A 24,262-nucleotide genomic window follows, 5' to 3' on the forward strand; every position below is an offset into this window, starting at 1 on the left:
ATTATGATGATGATATACACTGAAGGTGTATAAAGTACAATTCAATAGAATCTGTCAATTTTCTACATATTTAAGACACCCTATCGTGGGCACACTTGATTATATATGTCCCTGTTGTTGCAATTATCATCTAAAAGGAATCAAAAAAGAATAATAGTCACATCACAAAGCCTAAGGCAGCCCGGTTTTTATATTAGTAGGCTGGAAGTGTCTACAGGATTGTCAGATTCTATTGAATTGGAGTTTAAATTGTTACCCGACACTATTTAATTAAGGGGTGAATGTGTCTTAAAATTAAAAATGTTTTTCGTCTTCCCATTCAAAAAGCCCAATCACCTAATTTACTTAGGTATTACGGGAAAAAAAATTTTTTTTTGTATTTCTACCCATTTTCCTGAAAAGTTAACTTTTTACCTGACTGCCCGAAGGAGGATTATGTTTTTCAAGCGTATGTAAGTATGTATGTATGCATGTATGTACGTATATTTTGTAAACATTTTTTTTATTTTAGTCTTATTTAACCTGTACCTACATTATATTAGGTTTAACTATAGGTGCAACGTGTTATCTTAACTACGCAAAACTTCTTAGTTGGTGACTGGTCCATGAATTTTTAGTAATACTTTGTAAATTGTGTGTGTCCTTAAATATATATATTTTTTAATTAAAAGTGAGGCCTGATCATTGATATACCTACATCATACCTACCATTTTTTTAAAGAAAAAACCTACGCCTAACCTATACACAAACATATTAATACATTCACTCTTAATTACTTCTTCATTCCTAAGTATTTCCCAAGATACATTTTGTAACCAGTAACTTAATAGACCACAGAATAATATATTTTCCCTTAAAGTTGGGTAACAGTGGAGCAGCTGGCAACACAATTCGTCACGCACACTAGCATCCTTGCAAATTGGATTACACCGTTCTTACGCACACTACAATATTGAGTTGCCGCATTCACGAACCTTTTGTTTTTAGGTAGCGCGGTATCTAGTCGAGCGAGCGCGCGAGACCAATCATTCATCTAAGCAAGGAGTATAAAAGGTTTCTGTATATCTGTCTCTGGCATTGTTAGTGCCAAAGCGATGCATTGATCGTGACAATTCTTAAATAAGTTACGTCCAACTGATTGTGTGGTTTATTCGTTTTTGTGCAAAATGAAGTCCGACTCGCACTTGACCATTTTTTTTACTTTTCTAAGTTCAAAGTCAAAGTCCAGATATCTTTATTCAATTTAGCCTATACCTATACAAGCACATGAATGCCAAAAAAATCTACCACCTGTTCGGAAAAACTCTGTCGAGAAGAATCCGGCAAGAAACTCAACGAGGTATATATTTTTTTTAAACAGATTTACAATAATTTAACACAAACAAATTCATTTTTAACACAGTAGATTCGCTATTTGAAGTAAGGGATCGAGTATCGGAATTATTTCCAAATGTCCTGTCCATGATATAATCATTAATTTATATAGTTAGTGTATTTACAATGTTAAATATGTATAATTTATTACTGTCCTCTTACTTTCAGGAACTCTTCGAGCTGGTTCTTCTCGAGGTATTTCCTGAACTCAAACGCTACCATTAACTCGGTCGGTACCTAAGCGACGCACAGGACAATATGATTATCAAATTTCGTAACGTACAGGGATTTAACAGTAAACAAAAAACTGCCTGATATTTTCCTACTCTCTGAAAAACATTCTCATTTACACTTCTTACCAAAAACAGTTGACTGATCATGCATTCCATGTTAATGTCGGCGGCCGATCCTTAAATCCACCAGATCACGAAATTCCTCTAAAAGTTGACCAGACATGTCACGATGTGCCTGAGAAACAATACGGCAGATCGATTAGAGCAACGCATTCGTCGATATTCCTAGCGCTATTCCGGGCACATCGTGATATGCCGAAAAAAAGAAAAATATAGGTACGACGAGCGAAGCGAGGAGTGGTTAGTATGAATTGTGACCACGACGCACGAGCCGAGCGAGCGAAGCGAGCGTGCCGCGGCAGCGGCAGGCGAAGTGTCAGAACCGATATGGCATCGTTTCATGATATGCCTAGGAATTTCATGATCTGCCTAAACTGGCCAAATCATGAAATGGCGGCGTTTCATTATATGCCTAGGAATTTCATGATCTGCCTAAACGTCACTAGGCAAATCGGTGAGTTCTGAACGATATGGCGGATGTCCCTTAGCCAATTCATGAAATGGCGCCATTTCACGGTATGCCTAGGAATTTCGTGATCTGGCGGATTTTACGATCGGCCGCCGACATTAATATTTTTAACGCTGAGTACTAGTAATTTGATGATGTGCATGCACTGCAGTGCATTTGATTTAAAGCTTCCTTATTGTATTTTTATACATAGCTATCTATAGGTATTTTTATTACACCTTGACAAGTCGGTAGAACCCTCTCGCGGGGAGGCTCTTCTGCCTTTATCAAGATTATTTTTGATAACTGCCGCAAATACTGACTGTAACAGGGTTCTACCGAGTGTCACATACGAAGTTGTCATGGTGTACAAACTTTAAGACCACCAAATTAATGGCTATCATGACTACGGGTACGTCGGGGTTATTATCTTTACTATGACTTGTTGATCTCACCTTTGTGTTCAGCTCTCTCGTGGTTTTAAGCAGATGTATTATATTTCTTAGATTTACGTGCCAAAGATTGCACTAATGTGAATAGCTTATTAGTTTTATGGCTTAACTGTTAACATGTACCTGAGTTTTATATCAAATATATTTAAATAGACATTTATCTCTTTTACTCCGATTATTTCTAAAAATTTTCTAGTCTTTGTTAAACACATTAGATCTGTAGGCATATGTAGGTGTTGAAATGTTGGTTTTGACAATGTATAACGACTTCTTAGTTAGCTTTGGCAGTGGTCGAAGGCGCACCAAGCAGTTGTTACATAAGTGCACAAAAATGTCATTAACATAACGATAACAGGTTATATTACTGTTCCAAACCGTATTACCATAACCATAAGTTATATTATGACTGTTTTACTGACGAAAAGAAGTAAATACTTACTGTTAAAAAATATTCGAAACTTTAGGTGTAGGTACGCTAGTAGATTTTACATGGGCATAAATACAGTGACTAGCAAAAGTAACTGGTCGCTTTTCCTACAATTATTTTTATTTTGCATTTGTAACGGAATATGAGGATTTAATACCACCGCTCGTTATTTGAAAATTATAGATTTTTACTTACAATATGTATGAATGGTTAAATTATTTTAATAATATTGTGATTTATTATTCGAATAAGTGATACAAAACAAGTTCGTCAGAACATTAAATTAATTAAGTTGTTGATGAATATTGATCTTTTATAATAATTACCCACTTGACGACTCAAACAAATGTATAGAAGCAAACAATGTAAATGCAACGAGATTATTTGCTGAAATAGTATTATTATTATATTATATGTCAATCAGAAACGTACCTATATATAAATGAATATATTTTATTATTTATATGTTCAGCGAATCCAAAGAAGGTCTAAACCTAAGAATTATTGGGCATACAATAATAATATAATACAAATTATGACTATTGTACACCAGAAATAGTAAGCGATACTTACAGAAAACCTAATGATTCTAAAACATATATTTTATTATGTAATTATATTTAGGTATAACCATAACTCTATTATAAGTACTTCTTCTGATGAAGCGATGATTTTTATCATCATAAATTAATACTTGTATATTTATATTTCTATGTACTTACCTGTATGTGTTGAGGTTGAAATAAAACGCCGATCGTTCGAATAAATTCTATTTTTAATTTTCAGTATAATTATAAATCAGACAACAGTTGTAACACCAGGAGACATGGCGTTCAAGCTGTTCAATTTGTTACCTAAACTTATATATATTAAATATAACTAAAACACAAATTTGGCCAAATAGACAAAAAAAACTGAATTTTGGCACATATAGCACAAAACTAACAATCATGTACATTGCGTAGGTACCAAGCTTTGAAATAATTACCTTGGGATACAAATATTCCTTTGTGCGTTCGTGTATTTGTGCACAATTGGGAGTCTACAATGTCAGATTTAGCCTTCGGTGAAAGAAACCATTCAACTATTAAATATTTATTCATAAAGTAACTGTCATCTCTAGATTTCCACTCTATAGCTTTCAAAGCATCTGGTATCACAGCACTCACATATTTACCTTTCTTTTCCTTAACAGCTACATATAAAACAATTTGAGTTACCAAAATATTTGAAATTAAGAAAACTAGTACTTATAGGCCCTCCATAACTTCCAAACTGAACATAAATATATTTTTTATTCGTATGGAGCTTGAATTTTATTCACACGTTAAAAAACGTCTACTGGACTAAACTGCACCCATTGACGAACAAAGCAACATGGCAGCGTTCTTAATAATTTATTCATAATCAAAAATAATCGCCTTTGAAGTAAAAAAATATCTCCTAATGCTCAATTAACGGGTAACCCTAACCCCTTTATTCATAAAAGTTTACTATTCTTATAGAATTATTTTTTTTTTGTTCATCTGCTGCTTTGACTTGATATTTTTAAGAAATGGACAAACGTTATTTAGCTATAAGAGGTTGGTAACTTTTGAATAAGGGGGCTTTATAATAAGGTAGGTAGATATTTTAATTAAATGAATATGTAAACACTCTGGCGAGTTTCAAAAAATGCAAATGTCTAAGCTGATGATTTATTGATTTTATAAACATCACTTTTAAGAGTTTGTGAAACCATATTTTTCTCATCGAACCCCAGTTATGTAGTCATAGTATATCATTTTGCCTCTTTAAATCGGTTGTTTTTCTTTATGTCCCGTCCTAATTCTACCTTAGATTAAATCACCCTGTGAAACAATGTTGTAGGTCTTGACCTGTGTGAAACAATGTTAATGCAAAATAAATATAAAGACAATGTATATTAAAAATGTAAATAATCTTATTCATCTTAAATGAAAAGCATTTTCCTATACAAAAACCAAGCCTCAAATTGACAATTATGCTGTGTTATTTATATTGGAAACATCATTGATATTTATTTAACGATAAGTAATATATATTTAAATACAAATTAAACATTAATTATGAGTATTCAATATTGTTTAAACTATGACAAAGGACCTAACAAACGAATAGTCTGATATGAGATTTCGAATAGTAGCGCTATAATAATAATTATGTAAAAAGTAGTTGGGACTGCCCGGGCGGTCGTCGCAGGTAACTCAGGCCGGGTCGACAACAAAGTTACAAATAAACTTGTTATTTACAATGCAATATCATTGACGTGTTGACAGAAACCGTCATAATTAAAACTAACTATATACAATGATAATTTATTGTCACCATATTAACCGTGGTGAATTACCTACCCCTAGTACATATTTCCTTTGAGAAAATAATATGAAAATAAGGGAATCTATAAATAACTATAACAATTTAGGAGTACTCTCTGTTTTAAAGTACCTAGTATAAGTGTATACCATCATATCGTTTGTTCATTTTGTACAATCAGCTATCCCATTGTTTTGGAAGCGAGGTCGAGCGACGCGCGACGATCGTGTGAAGGTAGGAAATAGGTACTGTCGGCATCCTGAACCTCCGCTTCGCCTCTTAACTAACTTAATTAAATTTGTCATGTCTTTATAATAGCAGTATCCTTTGTCCATCACCGTGAGCCACGAGGAGGGAACAAGGATCTCGTACAAAAATAATACATACATCACATCACATACATGTCTAATCGTTTCCCGTATAAAATATTATTTTACCCATCTGCTGTGACATTTCGAGATTAGCATATCTGCCAAACTACAGTTGTGTTTATCAACAATTCTTATCAGAATTTTTAAGTTTTCTGCGACACTTTTGCAAACACTTTTCGTGCCTACTGCTGATCGAGCAATGTTAATTACAATACTTACAACTAGTTTAGCTATCGTTTATTTAATTTAACATAAATAACTTTTGATTTTCCATAATCTCTTTTGGATGATATTATCGTCATAATCTGTTATCAAAATAAGGAGTTATACACAAATAGTTTTTAGTTAAATATGCTTTATTAAAAATGATTTTTTTTAAAGTAACGTTTGTTACATCACTTATGTGCCTACTTAAGTAGGTCTGTTGATAAGATTATCATTAGTATATTTACATGTTAACCTTTGGCTACTAATCTTTGATCTAAACAATTTATACCTACTTTTAAAGTATAACAATAACCATATTTGTTATATCCTACAAGGTGAGATTTCCCTTAGTGTAATAACACGTATTTATTTATTTACTGACGGAATAACTTTGAATATTACCTTAACTTTAAGAATGCTGCGGCAGATTTGATGAATGTTTAAGTACATTCCTTTCGTTTTTGTGCTACACTATTACTACACGTGTAGGTACTTACAACATTTCAAATCGAACCATGTTGTGCTTTCACACAAGACACGAATTTTTAAATAAGTTATCATCTATAACATTAATATTACGGTGGACTTATTTAATGTTTTTCAATAGCTGCAATTGACAAGTATCTCTTTATAGCCAAAGGCAGGTCAAATCCGAAAGAGCAGCCTAGCTGGTTTTATGCGTGCCATAATATGCATGATTGTTGTACACTTTGTGTACTCTGACAGTAAGATTTAAAGCTAAGGTCTATGAGCATATAGCGACTGATTGATACTAACACCCATCACATCTCTTTAATACTGAACGATTAGTCGTACCTATTTAACCCAAGTTTGGTACACAGTACGTCGAATAATTAAATCAGTTTAGAAGACATTCGTCTATTCATTGCTAAAAGCATACTGTTATTTTTTTATTCGAATTAACTGCTGTACTCTCAATTCAGAGTCGTCAAACTGTAACGGATAAAACAAACTGTAACTTATTTTTGACAGGAAATCGACACTAACGTACGATTTAATAATTATTCACATCTATGAGTGCGATAGAAATTCATTAACTTTTAAAATACGATGAACCGTTAGAGCTTACTGGAAATCACTCTTTGCATTAATTTTCATAAACAATATCATGTGTCATATCATATGTTCATATTATTACACCAAGTGTAGTAATTTCTAATAAGTACCTACTACAATAATTCTAGTATTTTTGTTACAATCAACGTTCATGGATTTTATGTCTAATTCATTGAAATGTGCGTTACCAAGTTACTGGGAGCGAGCGTAACCTGGGTAAGTTACATCTATTATATTCCTCAAGTCTCATGCCTTTACCCAATAACCAACCATAACATTAAAAGTATGGTGTTCACTTTGCTTAATATTTAATCGTTCAATACACGGGACAAGAGTGGAGGCAAATTGATTGCAAACCGCTTCTAAATTTAATATTTATATTTTGTCCTTATTGTTTCGACTTAATTTTAACATCAGTGAATTAATTAAACATAGTCAAAATACCACAAACGGGACTTATCACGCTATTATTACACAAGTAATATTTACCTCGACGTTTCGGCAACGTTACAGTTGCCGTGGTCACGAGTAGACCACGGCAACTGTAACGTTGCCGAAACGTCGAGGTAAATATTACTTGTGTAATAATAGCGTGATAAGTCCCGTTTGTGGTATTTTGACTATGAGTGAGAATCACGAAAGTTTAAAACGTTATAATTAATTAAACAGTCTAAAGCGTACCACTGCCTAGAACGGCATCTATGAATGTACGACCACAATCCGACAAAGTAATACTTTGTTATTTGTGAACCTTTCTGTCGTACCCTATTTAATTTTATTTAACCTGCCTAAAATGTGAGCGTTTTGCAATTTCTGTTTGCATTTGATCTGAAAACGTTCGCCTCCGCTCTCCTCGTGTCAGTCAGTGTGTGTAACATATAGTCTGGTTATTCGTGTGTTCAGGCGAACGTGTGCAGGGTGACGGGTTCAAAGTCGTCGTGGGTGGCGGGACGCGGCGGCTGCCGATGTGGCGGCGGCGGCGGCGGTGGAAGCAGGCTCGTGCCTTCAGGGATGTAAACGTTTGTGACACGTTCCTAAAAACAGGTAAATTTCAATGAACCTATGATAAATCTAAATCCAACTTCTACCTGCAATAGCTTTTAATGATTCACAGTTTATTACATTGAATATACCTATTTCTTCCGGGACATAGACAGTGATTGACCGTAATGAATGAGCTCCCAATATTTCGACACTGATCACGGTAGACCCCCGTCATCTATGAAACATATCCAGTCTTTTGCCTGGTTATAGCACATAGCACTTTATGAGATAGGTACTGATTTTTCACTAAGAATTTCGTGTAGTAAATTTCATGCGCGGTGATAATCTCTTTGGCATCTAATCAAAATACATTACGATAGCTAAAGTAGGGTTGAAATGTCGTTCTGAACTTTGGCTTAAACGTACATTTGTACCTTTCCTGTTTTAATTGCCTTGTTTGTTTTTGTTAAAGTATTTAAACGCCTGAAAAAAGGGGTATGCTAAGCGGCCCATGTAGTCTCTCATGTTTAGGTATTGCATTTGAAAGTACCAACGCTTAATGAGTATTATTATGAAGTGCCTACCTGATTTTTGTCATATTTGAAGATACCCTGGAAGCGGTTAGGCCTCCGTTCGATGCCGTCGGGCGCGGCCCCGCCGGTCGCGCAGCTGTAGTTGGGATTGTGGAAGGATATATGCCCACCAGACTCTCTGTAGTTCTCCTTTAATTCTCCACTGCGTTGTCGTTTGCATTTCACTAAAACCATACTTAGTTTACTTTACCTATACCCTGCTATGTTTCTTAAGTATATTAATAAGGGTGTATATTAATTTTACTTTTAATAAATGACGTCTTATTGGTATCTTATAGTCAGCAATTTCTATTCTTTAACAAGCAAGTTTTCGTATTTTTGCTTGCAGCATCTAACTCACATGGTTTTATAAGAAACGTAGTTAGCGAATTTTGGTCTCGTGTTAAGTTACTTACCCCAGAGGATGAATACTAACACTACGGCCAATATGAGGAAGCATAAAGCTCCAATCAATATGATCGTGGTGCTAAGACTCTCATCGGGGACCTGAGTGGGTGACGGCGAGTAGCGGTTGATAGTTTCCTCGTCTAAGTAGTCGTAGTAAGATGGATAGTGAGGCGGCATTTTTAAATCAACACGCAGTTTTGGTACTGAAAACACACAAGATTTATGAGTAAAGTTAGGATGATAAGGATCCGTAGTACCCTCAGATTACATAGGTTTTTGTATTAACGAATTGGTTTTGACGATATATGCCAAATATTGAAACGCTACATTCGCTAGCCCGAAATCATTAACGGACGACCGAGTTAGACGATGACAAAAATAATGAGTAATATAGAAACTTTAAACTAAAAAGACCCCTTTAAAAGTGAGGTAGACCGAAAACTGAGCGAAAAGAATACAGTTGGTTAGGTTGGGTTTAATTGTTACCTGTAGAGCATGGCCTTGAATCTTCTACATCAGGACAAGCGCATATGTATTCATGTCCCCTGAACAGGCATAAATGCGAGCATCCGCCATTGTCTTCCTTGCAAGGATTCCATCCGTGCTGTTTCTCCGCTGATACCGCTTTGATCTCCATTGCCATCTCGAGGTCAGTACGCAACGCTGTTATGTTTTTTCCTGTCTTCTTGTTCGCTCGCATCACTGACTTTTTGTACCAATCCGTCCAGTAAATATAGTCGTTAAACTGAAATCCACAATAAATTCATATGTCATATGGTTGAACCAGCTTTTCTTGCTTCTCTATTACGTTGTATTTTACCTGGAAGTTTTTTATACAAAGTAGTAAGAAATTGAATTTATCTTACCTGTGTCATACCAAAAGGATTTTTAGCCTCCGGTATAAGCTGAACCCTATGATTTCCGTGCAAGTCCGACGTGTCTATTCTGTCCTTCAAAGCATCGGTCCAATACAATCGCCTGTCTCTAAAATCTATAGTAATGCCATTGGGAAAGCCTAAATCCTGTTTGACTATAATCTGTCTTTGGGTGCCATCTAAGTAAGCTCGTTCTATGCTAGGATTTTCACCCCAATCGCTCCAGTACAAATAGCTGAAATTAGAAACACAAATGAAATGATGCTCATGCTGCTTCTACAATGTCTTACCAGTTTAATTTTAACTGTACTTACCCTTTAGCAGGAAACAATGCTAGTGCTCTTGGCTCAGTAAGTCCACTGATCAACGTCTTTCGGCATGAACCGTCCAATCGCGCCACTTCGATCACCTGTAAATCGTTTAACATTAAAGACGTGCTGCAAATCAGTGAAACTTACGGCATTAATTTAAGTCATAAGGGATGAATGTACATGCCTTGTATTCATTATCGGTCCAATAAATATTATCCGCTATCCAATCTACGCCTAAACCGTTTGGAGTGTCCAATCTATTCTTCACAATTACTTTAGATTCACTCATGTTCAACATATTGACAGATCTAGAATAAAGAAAAATTATAGTCTTTTAACTTGTACTGACAATGTGTTACTGATATTTTTTATCTTCAAAACAAACCTAATGACATCGCTGTTGACATCAGTGAAAAAAATTAGCTTCCTGTCCCAGTGATAGTCAACCGCAATGGAGTTCTGAACATCGGTTACTGGCAAAGTGACATCCCACTGTTCTGGTGTGTCTAACGATATGAGAGCCACGCTTCCTCTTGTAGCGAACACCAGGAAATTATCTGGGTGTTTTCTGCATTTCTTTGGGTTAGATTCAGTTTGGTTTTCGAATAAGATGCCGGTTGGACAAGCGCAGCTATAGCCGGGTGACTGTGTGGGTGATGAGCGGAGGCAGAGGTGAGAACAGCCACCGTTATTGGAACCACATGCGTTCTTTGTTGCTTGGCCACCCTGTGAAATTATGGATTTTCTTAAATTCATAGAATTAGAATGTGATCGCATTTATATCGCCTAGTCACTAGACGACACTAGACTCTAGTGTATCAGCTTTTCTATCTTACGTAACCTTTCTAAATAAACAAAATTACCTACCTGAACTGCTCTGATATCCATAAGACCTTCCAAGTTCTCTCTAATAACGATCTGATCATTCCCATTCGATTTTTCAGCTCTGTGTAGTGATTTGGTCTTCCAGTCGGTCCAATAGATATGTTGGCCTACAATCACGATACCGTATGGATATGGTACTTCGCTCAGAATAGTGCGTCGGTCGTTTCCATCGAAGTCTGAAGTTTCGATGGTCAGAATTTTAGCGTCGTTCCAGTAGAGACGACTTTCAATTGTATCAATAGCTAATCCGTTCGGCCATTTAATGTTGTTATCGACAATAACTCGCCTAAAATAATAAACGTGGTTAGAGATGAGGTAATTTTTTGAGAAATATATATTCCATGTGGCTTCTTGAAGGTTCATTCGTGGATAAGTACCTGTTTTTACCGTCCATGTCAGCTCTTTCGATTTTTGCCGTAGTTCCCCAGTCAGACCAAAACATATAACCGAGATCATAGTGTAAAGCTATAGCTCTGGGTGAATCTGTAAATATACAAGAAATGAAATAAATGCAAATGCGTGGTTTCAATAATTATTCACAATTAAATTTAACGAAGCACATACCTAATCCAGTCCAAACAAGAACCTTTCGATTGCTTCCGTCTAATTCAGCTACTTCTATGCTGTTTCGACCTCCATCAGTCCAATAAATCTGTGAAAGTTAAATTTACTCAAATTTTGGGTAACTAAATAATAATACTTATGTATGTGTTGGACATATTAATAATCAGTTTCGCTCACCTTCCTCCCACTAGAGTCAATCACGATACCATCTGCAGTGTGAAGTCCTTTGCCTATTATTGTTTCGATGTTTTCACCACTCCTGCCAGAGCGTTGTATCTTCCTCTCTCCGGTGTCAGTCCAGTATATGAGACCTAAGTATTACAAGAATGATAGTGTTTGGTTAATAAGTAAATATGTACATATTATAGGTATAAAAAAATAATTGAAGGGTGTACTTATTAAAATTTAATGTACATTTACATTACCTGTATTCCGATCCACGTCGACACCAAGAGCATTTTTGAGTGGAGGTAATGGCAACACCACATCGATGAGATATGGTACATCTAAAGAAACGATTCTAATATCAACGCGATGAGCGAAAATCAGGAAATTTTTCGGTCCGTTTTCACAGGTCCTGCCATTACCCTGAAAATAAAGCAATTTAAGAAATGGGTACTTAATGAAAATGGAATTATGAATAATGTGATTAATTTAATACAAATAAATATTCTTACCCCCAATTTGATTCCAATAGGACAAGCACATGAATGCCCTTTAGGTTTCAGCAAGCATAGATGAGAACATCCACCATTTTGTTTAGCACACCTGTAATAAAATCAAAGTGTTAATAATGATTCAAAGACTTGTACAAAGAGTTAGTAGTTAGCAGTGGCGAAGCGTCCATAGAACCCTATTCCCACCGGCTTGCCCAATATTACAAAATAAGACAACAGGACATTCAATATTTATGAAAAATGTAAGTGATCTTTGCTTCGGCTTTACCAAGGAAATATCTGACGATACGCCACTGGTAGTCAGTTAAAAATAGAGTTTACGGGTGCTATAATTCTAGATTTTTTCTAACTAGTTCGGTTTTCCATTATAAATGAAGAAACTATTATTTTTATGTAGACTGATTACTCACTGACTGAGTTCCGTTATCCTCTCCTTGTGGAAGACCCTGACGTCCATTAGGCCAGCCACGCCCGCTCCAAGTGTCCTTCTGTTATTGCCAGTTTCTTTGTTTGCAGCTTGGATGGATTGAGTGTCCCAATCCGTCCAGAATACTTCGTCACCATATAAATCCAGGCCGAATGGATGGGGAAGTTGTTGACCTAGTTTAAATGAATCCTAGTTAAATTCTATTCCAGAATTGAAGACTCAAACTTGTGAACAGTTTAATTAAAACATTTTGAATACAATCAATTTATGTCACAATACTTTTAGAAAAAAAACAAGATAAGTAACATTTAAATCAATGAACCAACAATATTGCGTTGAACACTTAAGCAATGCTATAGTGGTATATCAGAAACTGTTTATATTTACCTCCTATCAGCGTCGTTCTTCCAGTACCATCAAGATTAGCATATTCAATGGTGCGATTTCCTCCATCAGTCCAGTAAATGCGTTTGCTTTCGAAATCCAGCGCTAACCCGTTAGGCCAGGTCATTTCACCGACGATGATTCGTTTTCGATTACCGCCGTCCATGTCTGCGCGTTCTATGCACGGGATCGCACCCCAATCTGACCAGTACATAAGCCCTCCTAGAAATGAGATGTCAGATAAAAATACAGTACGTCGGGGATACTGCAATACCGCGTAACTAGCATTTTCCATAAGGTATAATTTTGCACTAACAGTACTGACATTGTACTATTCTGACAGTGAAAATTATACCTTATGGAAAAGGCTAGTTACGCCCGACGCGACGTCTAAATGGTAAAATATAATCACGCTAGTATTTGTAACATAAGTGAAAATTTACGTAATTTTGTTGCGTCTGTCTCTACTATTTTGTACTTGATAAATGGTCTTCATTCTTTCTTACCTCTAGGATCCACGACGATATCCCTAGGCTTGTCGATGTTGTCCCAAGCTAATAAAGTTCTCATGCTTCCATTCGCATTAGCCACTTCTATTCTATTAGTGCCTGCATCGGTCCAATACAACTTGTCAGTTAACCAATCGTAAGCTAATCCAGCTGGTGATACTATAAAAAGGAATTATAATAATTTAGTGAAATATTTGGAAGCGTTTTCTTCATATAGCGTTATCCCCATACAATGATAATTTGAAATATTGAGTAAGTAGGTAGTTTAACAGTGAAGATTTATTACCTGTCCTCTCCCAGAGGCAAAAATTTGTGCCCAAATTCCTTTGATCCTGTTATCCTGGGAGATGACAGATTAATCAAATAGACTAGGAAACCTTAGCTATTATTTATTAAAACAGTTTCAGACGGTTATTAGGTATAAGAAATTTACTTCTACCTACTTCAAATTACTATTTACATCTCGAAAAGGCGTGAAAATTAAAATTCACTATCTTTACAAGTACATTTTTTTATAATGATTCTTACTTAAATTTGATCCTACGATAACAGTTTGATGAGAGCCATTCAAATAAGCCCGATTGATGGTATCCTTGTCCACGTCAGTCCAGAATATAGAATTGCTGTTGTGATCCCAATCGAGAGCGACGGCCGACTTGATGTTGTCCACGGGAATAACCTGATCCGAATCCAATAATTTAAGCATTACATTAGTATGTAGGAATAAGGATAACTTGACAAGGAATTTGAATTTATAAAAAGATTATGGGGATGGAAATTAAATGTTGATATCAGTTGGAGTTAGAGATTTTACCATGTCCAATGAGTCCGTTTGCTTGCGCGGGTTCAGTTGTTTTAATCGAATGTCTTTTCGCCGAGCGTACAGTAGTAGTTTTTCGGGAGTTTCTTCACACGTGCGGCTAAACAAAAACAAGATAGTTAAATTGCGAACTACGTAGTTTATAAATTACTACGTGAATTTTGCTATTTTGTTTTGTATCTGATTCTGAATCTTTTTAATGTAATAATGCATAGCGTTGACTCTACAATTCTTACCCGTCAAAGTTCATATTAAAGCCAACAGGACACCGGCAAGAGTATTCATTGCTGTTTGGGAGACAGAGATGTGAGCAGCCACCATTGTTACTCCCGCAACGATTTTTATACGTTCTGAGTTGTCGTAGTGGGTGATAACTATAAAAAAATGTTACAATGTCAAGTTTAATAGAAATTGATGTTTTGTGTCTTAACTTTTAATTTCATAGTGTATTTTTTTACCTGTGAATATCCATTGGTACATTTAATCCCGAATGCACGGTTTGTATTCCCATGCCGGTATTCTTATTGACGGTTGATATGCTTTTGGTGTGCCAATCTGTCCAGTAAATTGCGTCTTCAAACATTGTCAGCGCAAACGGATGCGGTAGGCCTTTGTTGGTAACCTGTATTTAAGAAGAAAAAAAAGAGAGGAAAATATATATGAAAACAAAATATAAACTTGTAACCTCGCAATAGATGTGACTGATGGGAAGTGATACTCACCCGCTTTCGATTTCTTCCATCAAAAGATGCTTTCTCAATTACGTGATGTTTGGCATCCGCCCAGTAAATCTTAGAATCCATGTAGTCTATAGTCAGTCCATTTGGCCAGAATATTTGATTTACTATGACACTCTTTCGTTTGTTACCATCCATATCAGACCGCTCAATTTTAGGGTTGGGTCCTAAAAATAAATTATTGATATTACAGCTGGTTAGTAGCCATGAATTTCAAAGTTTAGGGAAGTATATTTTACTAAATTAATTGGAAGGGTGATTGCCATAAGCATTTTTGTTAAATTGTATTATTTAGTGAAACTTACCCCAATCTGTCCAAAACACCAAAGCATCCCCCGGGTGCACGGCTATAGCCCTCGGTTTGTCCAAATCGTTGGCAGCAATGACAGCTCTCTGTACACCATCTAAAGTAGCCACTTCAACGCGTCGCGTTCCGGAATCGGTCCAGAAAACTAAATCATGGATCCAGTCTATAGCTACACCGCCTGGTGTTTCTAAACCCCACCTTATGACGTCTGGAAGAAAAAATTTAAACTATCAAAAAATCGCTCCCCACAATTCTGAAAGTAAAATGGTTTCTATAGGAATAGAATGATGTGTATGATATCGGACCAAGGATTTTTGAGAATTGATTTAAAACATTTTGTAAGGATAAAATTATATATTCATAAAAGCTAGTGCGACTATTTTCTCTTGTCATCTGTTTAACAACAAGATGCCACAAGTACCCAAATAAAGTAAAAAAAGAAAACAGGTAAAATGATTGGGACTAGCAGTACGTCTCCCCATCCCACTCCTGAATTGGGCTGCCAAAGCAGTTACCTCAGGCACTGCTAGCTTCGCTACTCTGGCAGCAGCTACTAGCTACGGAAAATACAATCCTTCAACATACCGGTGATATTGTTGTTGGATAACTGAGCAACGCGTATGACCCTCAGATTATTTTCAGTCCAAAACACCAGCTTCTTTTCGTAGTGATAATCCAACGCTACTGCATTATGAAGTCCTTTAACGACGGACATGTAATTGTCTCCGGTAAGCCAGACCTATATAAAATTTTAAATAAAATATTAGACATTCTGACCTATTACTTTTATCGTCTCGGTTTAAGGATAAAATTTTTCTTTTTTTGTATTGTTTATGTATTTTACCTGTCGTATTCCAATTCGATTAGAAAAAAGCAGTGTCGGTGATTCCCCAGTAGGTTTGCAAGATCGGCGATCTGGTCTTAGTACGTATCCCGTCATACATCCGCATAGGAAACTCCCGACTGTGTTAGAACAAGTCTGAGAGCAGACAGGATCTTGCTCGTACATGCATTCGTCGATATCACGGCAGCTGAGGAGTTGGTAGATATTGAGTTGTAAGCACAAGAAGACTTCATCATCTGTAGTTTGCTAAAATGGCACCCAAGAAATAGGGCTGTAATAAAAACAAATCACATACCTAAAACCATCATCAGCCAACAAGAACCCCAATGGGCAAGCGCACGCGGGCAAGCCTTCATGCGTAGTAATACACTGCTTCTCACACTTATCCTCCGGACTACATTTCCTCTTTACTGGACAATTCTCTTCATCGTCACCTTTAGGGCAGTCCTTCATGCCATCACAAACATGTTTTCTATTCACGCAGTTCCTGAAAGCGTTACTGATGAGATGCTCTTGAGACTTGCACATATATTGGTCTTGTTCACAGAAAACTTGGCAATTATTTTCGTCTTCACCATTTGTGCAGTCGCGGACACCGTCGCAGAGCCAAGTTTTCTGGAAAATGAAATAATTTAAAAATTGGATACTGATAGGTAATAATGCATCGAGAAAATAGATTTTTTCCTATACTTATTCTTACCAGTATACACCGACTATCGAGACAGGCGAACTCATCGGAAGTGCAGTTCCTCATTGCATGCGACTCGCAGTTGATTTCGTCGCCGCCGTCTGCGCAATCTCGCTCGCTGTCACAGCGCCAGCGCTCTGGTATGCATTTACCGTCGCTACATCTACACACATAAAATTATTGTCGTTGTAATGGCTTTGCTTACATAGGTAAAGAATTCATTTTTAAATATAAGTAGGTATGTCGGAATTAACTCCAACATTTACCTTGCGACGTTTATTGTCTACATTGTTTTTAGTATTCTTTTTGTTACAGGTAAAAAACTTAATATGATGACGTGTTCCATAACTGTAGTAGTGCACAATTGATATGGGACATAAGTAATTTTTCGAATATGGCCCGTTGACTTACCTATACGGATTACGGACACGTTACTACTACATACAACAGGTCATCTTCTTAAGTTTTTTTACATATAACTGACTGTACTGTATTCAATAAAGAATATTTGTTGATATTTTTATTAAAATTTTGCTATCTAATGATTTTCTACTAATCCATCAAAGCTCTCTAGTAGGTGCTAGTTTTAATCAAAAGTTCTAGGTTCAGTTCATTCTAGGATGGGCCCAGTCTGCAACACTGACAATTCGACTCTTGATTAAATGTGGTGATTAAGTATACACTTTTATTTAGAAGAGTACACACCTTAGTTTAAAATCAAATTTTGTTGGAATATAATATGCTTACTTAAACTCTCCAGCGTTACAACTTCCCGGCAGCATAGGGCAAGAGTCTTCATCCGTCCAGTCCCCACAATCGTTGTCGCCGTCGCATTGGAACTCTTTGATCACGCACTTCTTGTTGTCACACTGGAACTCGTTTTCGCCGCATCGCAGAAGGTCCACAGCTGCGTGCATATGCTTACTTAGAACCATGTATCGTTATCAATTTTAGTGATTGGTCCGTGCAATCGAAGATATCTATATCTTAACAACCCATCGAAAATTAACTAAGAAATATTGTTCAAGGTCCACAGAGAGAGAATTTCTATATTCATTTCTTATATTCGTTATTTCAATTCGATACAAACTTTCACCACATTCGATCACGAAAATTACCCCCCAGTAACGCCTTGAGTACGGTAAATTAACTTACACTGAAAAGTCACCAGCCTGCTTATAAATGCAGTGTTATACCTACTTGAATTCATTTACTTAGAATTAGAAACTCGTAGTACTATAAAATCCAAATACAAGAAGTACCTATTGCTATTAATAAAGACGGGTAGGTACCTACTTGGAGACACTAACGCTTCTTTATCAAAGGTTAAAAAATTTATATGAATACTTCCTTTGAACATGCTGAACCCATCGCACGCCCCTCAAAATTAGTTACCTTTTTTTTTGTTATTAATTTAATTAGTAAAACTACATTAGGTCTTATAGTTTTACTTGTTAGTGAATTTCCCCGAACATGATCAATGCTGTTATTGGTGCATGAGCGGGGGCTATAACTTATAATTTAGATTAATTTAAATGTCTTGTTCATGTACAGTTGGCATGTCTAATAAATAAATAAATAAACATGAAACTACCGTGAGACTCACTCATATTAAATGTTATTATAACGGATAAACTCTGTGTGTCTGTGTGTGCGTGTTGCGGCAGCCGCTGGTTCGCGTGCTCCTGAGAGGAAGGGCTACGAAATAGCCCGAAACATGTCGAGCTAAACTCGGTTTAAGACGTGAGTTATCCGTTATAATAACATTTAATACTTCCTTTGTTAGCGTTGAAAGTATGTTTAGTATTTTTGGATGCTAGAATCGTTACATTACACAAGTACCGGACGAATAAATACTGTCAAATTGGCAGAGATTACCAAGTTCAATGCCCCTCGAGCCCCAAGCGATGTCATTAGTAGAATATGGTGTGAATCGGGACGGGGGCCTGGCTGAACTGCCGGTATGTTTTCGCACTAATAACATTCAGTCTATAAAATTTGCGCACAACCCCAATGTAATTAACTAGCTTCGCTCTGGCTTTGCTTGTGTTGTTGTATTCCAGAATGAAAGGTTCAGTCAGAGGCGGAGGGTTTACATGTTCGTTTTGTTAGGCAACCTTGAGGTTGATCTCTCGCTCCGATAGTGACGTGGATTAATATTTCTTCAGATGGAACATCTCGCGGTTAGTCTACCCAAGCTTGGCCATACTCATCACTGACGTCACGTAAAAAATTTAGGCAACCCGGTAGGAATCGAGTCGTTCGAACGGTATTGCAGCTGGGGAAGTTTAAAGGACGAGTAGCTAGAAGAGGCATTTTTTTTGTATTTATTTGTTTAAGATTAGCAACGCAGCAGAAATTTCTCTGGTATTGCTTATGTCTGTGGACAACGGTGATCACCTGTCAAAAGTCCTGACTAATTGTAAATGAAAAATAACTCACGGCAATCCGCCTCATCCGAGTTGTCAGGACAGTCTGCTTCCTTGTCACAGCGCCAATGTAGCTGTATGCATTCGCCGATCGCACACATGAACTGATTTTCTCTGCATCTGTGGTGCAATGTTAAAATAGTACAAAACAAATGAAAGAGGGGCTAAATATTTTCAAACTAAAAAGTTGCTATTCAAGCAATTTGCGTCAAAAATGTGCCAGTTGCGTAGAAAGTGACGCTTTCATTGAATTTCTGCTTATTATGTGAGAGTGACAAGGTATTCGGATTATTTCGTCCAGTGCTTAAAGTCTAAAATAACGCCTGTACGAAAGATGTTCACCGGAAAATTTCATTCAATATGACGTCACATTTCACGCATAACACTATAAACGTCGCGGTATCGGGTAGGTAAATGTTCCTGAAATATTTGTCAATATCAATTAAAATTCTTGAAAAACTTTAACAATGATGATGATGAATGATGATCTATTAATTTGAACTTATCTAACCACTAGCTGCAATATTTCGGCTTTGTAACAACTCCCTATTGTACAAGTATGTGATAGTCAATCTTAGTAGTAGACCACATATTTGGCTGATGGTATCTTTTGCATTTTATCATTCGTAGATTTACTTAAATCAAACAAGTAGGTACGCTAATTAGAAATTAGGTTAGAGGTGTAAAGATGCCAGTTCTTATTCTCTGATAGTTCAAACACCCCCGCGACTTGATAAAGCTAATCCTGCACAAGCTTTAAATGACTTGCTCACCGCACACTGGTTATTTAAAGGACCAGGTAGAGTCGCGGTGGCTCTGCGAGCTTTTTCGCTCGTATGTCACTTAAGTTCGCAAAGATTGACCAATCCACCAGCGTAGAAGCTTACGTACGTTTATCAGCCCCTTTTACGCATTAGAATCAAGCTCAGATCATATTTCTATAACGTCAATTAAATAATAACTAATTATTCTGTGTAATTATAAGGTAGGTACTTGAGATAAATTTACATACGTGTACCCCTTCACGAATTTATCGCAATTTACAGCGTGACGTCAAGTTTGACTGTCGAATAATGTCGCTATTAAGTATAACTTGAATCGGACGTGGCCCGCTGAATGTTAATCACGTCGATGATTTTGTTCTATAATGAATAGTACGCCCACGGAAGTTGGATATATTGGGAGAGTCTTCTCAGGACGGAGGCTGCGAGCGTAGGCGCGTCGCCATGCCAACGGGGCCGCGCGCCCCGCGCCGCCCCCGCGTTATTGATCTACAGACCCTCTCCGCCTTTTGCCCTCTATATACCGCGCTATGGACACAACAAAATAAAATATAAACATCCCAAATTATAACGGCTATTGGTATAATAAGTATGGCTCGAAATGCTCCGGATATGAATGATGGATGGACTTGCTGAAGGATTTGTACTGTTGCTTACTGTTCTGATGTAGCTAACGTTAGATTAGATAATTGAGAAAACTGAATCGCATACCGGCGTAGAACCTTTTCACAATCAATTTAGCGATGATTTCTTTGATCGATTCTATGGAACGTCAAAATGACTTTTCCAGCAAAAAATGACAAACCTAGCAAGTACGCGATTCAGTTTCTACGACTGTACGAGTATAAGTAGGTAAGTACACAAGGCTCTCCTAAATTTTATCAAAAAGAAATTAACTTAAAAATTCAACGCAAATAATGAGAGTTGAAATAAAATCTAATAAGAAAAGACCTACGCAGCCTTTTCAGACTTTCGGTGTATAATAACAAAACTAGGACAGCAGTACCGTCCTACTTAGCATGAGTGGGTAGACTAAAATAGACGATTGTTATTTTTTTACCTAAAGATATCATTAAATGATTATAGAAAGCTAATAATAGCATAAATTCAAGTTGTTTTAATATGAATATCAAATCACAACTAGACGTAGGTACTGTAGTGGATGGACGGTCCACTATCCTAATTATATCTTACTTTCATTAAAAACACGTCTTTATATTATTTTCATGTGTATTTCCAAATAACTCGCTACGTTGGCAGCTCGGATACAAGTCCTCCGTTTAACACCCTTGCGTCCGTTCAATATTATTATTCAAAAATGGAACTATGCTGCCAGTCTCAAATCAACGGACGCAAGAAGTTAGTACAGTACCTACCTAATGATAAATCCTGTGAACAGGATCTTTTAACATTATTAACGAGAGTAATTTACGAAACTCATCGATTTAATCTTTTCTTGAATGGTTTAGGTACATTACATAATCTGCGTAAATCACTTGCAAAACACTCTGCAACTAGTGCCAGGTGAAACCGTTCCTTTGAGAATCGTAATGATTTAGTTTAGTGCATTTGTTGTGAGGTTTGATATAAACTGTATTGTACGTGTGCTCAGTCACCATATAAAAAAGTACATCCCCAGTAGTTTATTTATTAGTTTGCTCCCATAACAAAATGACACATGTTACTTGAATAAATTAATTTAATTATTATTATTGTATGTGACTGATTTTATTGTCTTTGACAGTTGTCCCTCGATATTATATTCCGTGACTAGCTGTTACTGTTGGCGGTGAGCCAACTGATATAGGTGGTCAAACGTGAGTGTAGAGTTCAATTAGGGAGTTAGGGAGTTTAGGGAGTTCCCTAATTGAACTCTACACTAGGAAGGAACTGAGTTCAGTTGGGTAGGTACTTAATTTCCTAATTCGCACTGGGTCCGCGTGGGAACTACGGCCCAAGTCCTCTCATTCTGAGAGGAGGGCTGTGCCCAGCAGTTCACTTTATTATAATGTACAGTACTAAAAGTAAAAATAACTTTGCTCGTGTAACAAAACAGAAACGGACAGCACGCAATTGTTGTGGAATTCTTTTGGGAGGCCTTTGTCTACACTGGACGTCGTCTGATGATGATGATGAACAAAACAGTGTACCTAGACTAACCAATAGTAAAGAGTAAATATTATTCGTTAGGCAACCCGAAGAGGAAGTCAAACATAAGTTAATACACGTTAACGTGGGTGCACACTCGCCGGGGTTCAGCTGAAAACCAGCGCTGCAGCTCTGGTTTCAGGGCTACGGCATATGCTGAGCTGAGTCCTTTTGGCATCACACTACAGCACAATATCTCTTATTTTCCTCTCTTCTCCTATTTATGTTTTTACTGTGTTTTTGTTGTGATGTAGTGTGTTTTTCTTGTCAATAAATGTTGTGAGTTTGAGTTTGAGTTTAATGTCTTTGTATACAACATCTCAAACTGTGAGCAGCTAGTTTGCCGTACTTGTCATAACTGACGTCACGTTAAGAATCTAGATATCGCGATGGGAATCGAGTTGTTGCGGCGCCACGCCACTGATACTCACTTGCCCTTAGTACAGTTTGTTTCGTCGGAATTGTCACGGCAGTCGTCGTCGCCATCGCAGAGCCAGTCCTTGTGGATGCACAGACCGTTGCCGCACGTGAACTGGTCCTTGGTGCAGTTGAGTGTACCACCTACGATACAGTCAGCCGTTTTATTTGTGAGTAGGTATAGTCGAGGAAACTCAATCATGTACCAGGGTGGAACCTTTTCATATCCAATTACGCTATGATTTCTTTGGCAGATGTATGAGATGCCAACATGACATTAGTAGCACAAATGTTCCACTCTGGTATGTACGTGATTCAGTTTTATTGATCGTACTTTAGCTCCAGGGTCTGTGTTGCCGAGCCTGATACTAATTCAATAAAAAAATATCTGTCAAAAATGGTCTCGTTAGTTTTTCTGGCCTAATTAAATTTTTACCATTTTCGTAAAATCAAGGTACAACCTCAATAACTCTTCGCCTTGAATTTTGCTCTCATGAGCGCTGGTCAAGTCGTTTAATAAATTATGTGAGAGTTATAGTATAATTTTTATTAGCAAATCGATCGATCTAAACACTCAATAGCTATTTTGACAGAAACAGCTTTGGAAGGTTAGCTGATGAACTGAACTTATGTTCAGAATCAGAAAAAATGTTTATTGTAGAACATAGGTCTGTAACCTTTAAGATACAGAGTTGCTAAAAAACATTTTGTGGTCATCTATGTCTTGCCTTTATGAGCGTACAAAACATTAAATAGATAGGTAGAAATACAAAATTAAACACACATAATCAAAAACAAAATACTATAGATCTGTCAAATACCGTAGGTTCGGGTTACTTTGGCCCTGAAGGGTAACTTTGTCCCTTGGGGTTAACTCGGTCCTGGTTTTATTATTGCTTTGAGAATATGGCTCTTTACCATGTGGTTGATATTAATTGTTCGATCACGTTTTTATGTTTTTATTGGACCCTTCTTTATGTGGTTTTCATATAGGCCAGTTACCCACCAATGGGTCAAAGTACCTTACGGTACAGTTGAAAATATATAATCAATTGAAATGAAATTAAAAAATGTAATCGAATTAAAAAATATAATTACTTAAATTACCAATTTAAATTGAAATTGAGCAGGTTATAAAATATGTATAAAATTATGATTTCGTATTTATAATGGTCTTTTTAGTAAAAAATTATACAAAAATGTCATTCAAGTATTAATCAGAAACCGAATAATAACATTTATTAACAAGGAATGTCACCAATTTATGTTTAAAACGTAGCATAGGCAACAGTTCCAATTCTGATGGAAGTTTATTATAGATCTTATACCCTAGATAATAAGAAAAAATTGTGCATCAGTGCCGTGTTCCTTGGCGGTACACAAATATTTCGATTGAAAGAAAGAAAGAAAATAATTTATTTATAACAGCAGTAACATATTTCACAGCTTA

General features: G+C 36.6%; 2 protein-coding genes across 5 annotated transcripts in view; one reads left to right on the forward strand and one right to left on the reverse strand.

Moving 5' to 3' along the window:
* Positions 1–4,604, forward strand: part of snz (sorting nexin snazarus) — a 25,141-nt gene extending 20,537 nt beyond the window's left edge. The window contains exon 17 of the mRNA XM_074107061.1: positions 1,544–4,604. Coding sequence (XP_073963162.1) covers positions 1,544–1,600 — 57 coding nt within the window. The 3' untranslated portion in view covers positions 1,601–4,604. The remainder of the gene's footprint in view (positions 1–1,543) is intronic.
* Positions 3,813–24,262, reverse strand: part of Lrp4 (LDL receptor related protein 4) — a 30,050-nt gene continuing 9,600 nt past the window's right edge. For all 4 annotated transcript variants that reach the window (XM_074107046.1, XM_074107036.1, XM_074107051.1 and 1 more), the window contains exons 6-35: positions 22,827–22,956; positions 19,479–19,585; positions 17,784–17,943; positions 17,049–17,199; positions 16,644–16,963; positions 16,349–16,535; positions 16,090–16,243; positions 15,503–15,712; positions 15,183–15,364; positions 14,919–15,082; positions 14,697–14,834; positions 14,455–14,560; positions 14,169–14,319; positions 13,638–13,799; positions 13,135–13,353; positions 12,731–12,920; positions 12,321–12,411; positions 12,069–12,231; positions 11,821–11,954; positions 11,644–11,731; positions 11,457–11,562; positions 11,062–11,365; positions 10,580–10,920; positions 10,379–10,502; positions 10,198–10,292; positions 9,875–10,118; positions 9,495–9,753; positions 9,017–9,211; positions 8,613–8,785; positions 3,813–8,078 (exon numbers count right to left, since the gene is read on the reverse strand). In XM_074107046.1, coding sequence (XP_073963147.1) covers positions 7,944–8,078; positions 8,613–8,785; positions 9,017–9,211; positions 9,495–9,753; positions 9,875–10,118; positions 10,198–10,292; positions 10,379–10,502; positions 10,580–10,920; positions 11,062–11,365; positions 11,457–11,562; positions 11,644–11,731; positions 11,821–11,954; positions 12,069–12,231; positions 12,321–12,411; positions 12,731–12,920; positions 13,135–13,353; positions 13,638–13,799; positions 14,169–14,319; positions 14,455–14,560; positions 14,697–14,834; positions 14,919–15,082; positions 15,183–15,364; positions 15,503–15,712; positions 16,090–16,243; positions 16,349–16,535; positions 16,644–16,963; positions 17,049–17,199; positions 17,784–17,943; positions 19,479–19,585; positions 22,827–22,956 — 5,183 coding nt within the window. In that variant the 3' untranslated portion in view covers positions 3,813–7,943. The remainder of the gene's footprint in view (positions 8,079–8,612; positions 8,786–9,016; positions 9,212–9,494; positions 9,754–9,874; positions 10,119–10,197; positions 10,293–10,378; positions 10,503–10,579; positions 10,921–11,061; positions 11,366–11,456; positions 11,563–11,643; positions 11,732–11,820; positions 11,955–12,068; positions 12,232–12,320; positions 12,412–12,730; positions 12,921–13,134; positions 13,354–13,637; positions 13,800–14,168; positions 14,320–14,454; positions 14,561–14,696; positions 14,835–14,918; positions 15,083–15,182; positions 15,365–15,502; positions 15,713–16,089; positions 16,244–16,348; positions 16,536–16,643; positions 16,964–17,048; positions 17,200–17,783; positions 17,944–19,478; positions 19,586–22,826; positions 22,957–24,262) is intronic.

This window comes from Choristoneura fumiferana, chromosome 2 (assembly GCF_025370935.1).
Source record: "Choristoneura fumiferana chromosome 2, NRCan_CFum_1, whole genome shotgun sequence".
Classification (NCBI taxonomy): domain Eukaryota; kingdom Metazoa; phylum Arthropoda; class Insecta; order Lepidoptera; family Tortricidae; genus Choristoneura; species Choristoneura fumiferana.